The sequence below is a fragment of the Trypanosoma rangeli genome (genome assembly GCF_003719475.1).
Source record: "Trypanosoma rangeli strain AM80 chromosome Unknown Tra_15.4_contig_00838, whole genome shotgun sequence".
Classification (NCBI taxonomy): Eukaryota; Euglenozoa; class Kinetoplastea; order Trypanosomatida; family Trypanosomatidae; genus Trypanosoma; species Trypanosoma rangeli.
Genome location: NW_021706600.1, coordinates 1 through 3,214, shown reverse-complemented (window position 1 = coordinate 3,214; position 3,214 = coordinate 1). Strand labels below are relative to the sequence as shown.

Here is a 3,214-nt window from a genome sequence, read left to right as displayed (position 1 = left end):
GAAAAAACAACGATAGGCACCGCCCGCGCCCACAGTTGGGCACCCCGCAAAGAACAGCGACAATCCAAAAACGAAGGCCACACCGATAAAAGCGTAAGCCGCACCATCACATACTCGCCGCCTCCCGAAGAAACACCCACATGCACCCGCACGGAGAGTCCGCAGTGTGGGACACCTCCCGCAGAAATCAAACAACTAAACAAATTCATGAACACCTCGCTTACCGTCTCCCCCGCCCAGCCCCTTCAAACCCCGCCAGCAGCAACACGCAGTGCGCATCCCGGCGGGACCTCCCATCACGGCCCCCACAAACTCCCCAACGCCACCTCCACTTCCCTCAGCGCACTGCAGCAGGAGTGGGGCGCAGCATTAAAAAATAAAATTAAAAAACGTTGGAAACTAAAATAACAACAATAAAAAACGGCAGACGTCCGTCACCATCCGCTCCAAGCGATACTCGGCACCAAAAGAAAAAAAACACCACAATACACACGCAGCGGATGCCTTTCACTCTGCAGGCTCTCCGTGCATCCTCCAAGCACACATTGCCATAACATCTCTCTCATCACGGCCGTACATGATGATTCGGCGGGCGCCCATGTCCTCCTCCCTGCCCCTGCAGCGAGTTTCGTTTGGGGACGACACGGCAAGCATGCCCCACCCAGTGGGAGGCATCTTGGTGGGCAACGCCTTCCTCCACCCCATCACATCGCAGATAATATACCCCCTCACCTGCATGGAGACCTCCAAATAAACTCTTCATCGCCGGAGTCGAACATCCGAGGGAAAACACCGTCTTGGTGGTCTTGTCAAACAGAAACGCTCGCTCCCCAATGAAGCACGCCACCGCGTGGAGCTGCTCGGCGTCATAGTGCAGCAGCTGGTAGAGAAGGCACGAACAAGCATCCACCGACTTCCCGATCCCGGGCATCCCGATCAAGACACGCAGCACAGACGCCGAGTTCGCCCCGCCGTGCGTGCCAAACAGCCAGGCCAGATCGCCCTCAACGATCAGGCACACCTGCTCCACCTCAGAGTACACACAGCAGTCAGAACCACATCCTTGCAGCAGTGCGTACAGCCACTTCTCGGAGGTGAGCACCACCGGTCTGGGACGTGGTGGGCGGAACCACACTGCACCGTCATCCATGAGAACAGTCGCCCCCTCCACCTTTTAATCCCACGGCTGTGGCGGACTGCCTTCCCTCAGCTCCATCCTCATCCCTCCTCGCCCGTCCGAAACTTCCATGACGTGACCCCACCCCGCATGGCAGACATCCTCGTAGTGTCCCTCCAACTTCTCCAACGTGAAACTCACCACAGGCACCTCCGCCGCAGCGAGGGCTGTACACAGCTCCCTCCATGAAGGAGGAGCGGCGTCAGCGACGGCTCCTTGCGCCACCACCGCAGCGCCACGACAGACGCTGATGTGCGCAGTCAAATAATTAACCAGCCGTCGCAGCAACCACGCGGCAGCTGCGCACCTTTTTTTCACCTTCTTTTGGATTCAGTCTCTCACCCAGCAGTAGGCATCACGCAGTCCGACGCCCAACGCAGACGCATCTTTCCGCGCTCGTTCCAAGCTCCCAAAAAATCTCCGTGTCGCGCCGCCCAAGATTCTCCCAGTGCTGGCCGCCTCGCCCTCTCTGAGGAGTGGTCTACGGCGCGTTCACTGACGGGCCACGCAGCGGTCACCAAAAAAGGATGGGAAAATAAAACACGCGCACGCTTCGCATGAGCAGCCCCGGCGGAATCGTTCCCTGGCAGCCGCAGCAGCAGAAAACGGCCTCTCATTTTGGGGTCTGGCTGGGGGAAACGAGGCGGCGCGGGAAAATGCGTTGGGTGGCCCTACCAAAAATGCAGGCCGCCACTCCTCCTCCCACCCACACAGACAGACAGTCAGACGGCACTGCCAGCAGCTGTGAGTTATCAAAAGCCAAAAGGAGGGCACAACATGCGAAGGCGCACACCCCGAAGCATTGGCCGTACCCCACTCCCACTCCCACGAAACAGGAGTACCCCCCAGCAGAACCATTCTTCACTGAGGCGCAGCATCCAGTCAAGCACGAAAGCAACAAGAACGAAGAGGTGAGGCAACAGTCGATGACTTCAGACTCTCCCATAAGCGTAAAAAAAAAAATCCCCTCGACACCAGACCATCTACCACGCACGGCGAACCCAACGCAGCAACAGACGGCTACACACCCCCGTTTTCTCCATGGCGTGTGAGTGATGGTGAAAAGGTGGAGGCGCGGCTGGCATCTTGCGGTGTCCCTCAAAAAACCTAATCTTTTCCCGGCCCACCCTTAGCGACTCCTGCGCATACGCAAAGCAATACAACAGGGAAAACGACGATCCACAGCACACTCACCACACGCTGCAAACCACAATGCACGACCCAGCCATTCCTTCAGAACGCCCCAAAAAAAAAAAAAGAAATCACAACAAACATAAAAACACTAAACACAAACCCCGTAAAGTGAAGCCGAAGCGTGGGGCGTTCACCGAGAAGTGGGACGACCAGCACACACACATGCTCTTCTTCTTCACTTTGAGCACAGTCCAGGAAGAAAGAATGATATCTCTCACCAAAAACAAATAATTGGAAACCAAAACCACTTCCATTTCTTTCGCAGAAGTGGTGGAAGTACAAAGCGGGAGTTGCAGTTACGTTAAAAAAGGTGCGCCGAAGCGCAATTTATGTGTGTGGGTACGTTGCATTATGACCGTGTTATACATCTTGAATGCGTGGTTCCATAGTCCACGGATACATATATATATATATACACATATATGCACATTATTATCCCACCACACATTTTTTGGGCCCAGTCACTGCTGCTGCTCAGAGAGGCGTCATCACCACGGCGGCGGCCACGACGAGAACCGCAAGGGAACCGAGACCAACAGCAACAACTGAAGTGTCACCGAGTCCGGATTGTTTCCCTCCACGATTCCCGTTGCCTCCAATGCTGCTTTTCCCGGACGGGTTCGGAGTAACCTCACCACGCATGCCGGTTGGGTTGCGCTCCTGGCTGGTACTGCGCGATTGATACGTTGAGGGCGAGGCACTGGACTCATCACGCATGCTGGTTGGGTTGCGCTCCTGGCTGGTACTGCGCGATTGATCCGTTGAGGGCGAGGCACTGGACTCATCACGCATGCCGGTTGGGTTGCGCTCCTGGCTGGTACTGCGCGATTGATCCGTTGAGGG

General features: G+C 56.1%; 2 protein-coding genes across 2 annotated transcripts, besides 2 other annotated features; both read right to left on the bottom strand.

Annotated features, from left to right (window-relative positions):
- Positions 1–565: 565 nt before the first annotated feature.
- On the bottom strand, positions 566–1,150 carry TraAM80_10214 (retrotransposon hot spot (RHS) protein; the record flags this gene model as incomplete). The annotated part of the gene is made up of 1 exon (XM_029386852.1): positions 566–1,150. The coding sequence occupies one exon, from the start codon at positions 1,148–1,150 to the stop codon at positions 566–568; it is 585 nt and encodes a 194-aa protein (XP_029233276.1).
- Positions 1,151–1,884: 734 nt separating this feature from the next.
- Positions 1,885–1,919: a microsatellite.
- Positions 1,920–2,767: 848 nt separating this feature from the next.
- Positions 2,768–2,795: a microsatellite.
- A 50-nt stretch (positions 2,796–2,845) lies between these two features.
- Positions 2,846–3,214, bottom strand: TraAM80_10213 (uncharacterized protein; the record flags this gene model as incomplete). The annotated part of the gene is made up of 1 exon (XM_029386851.1): positions 2,846–3,214. A coding segment is annotated over one exon (369 nt), but the record flags the coding sequence as incomplete, so codon positions are not given.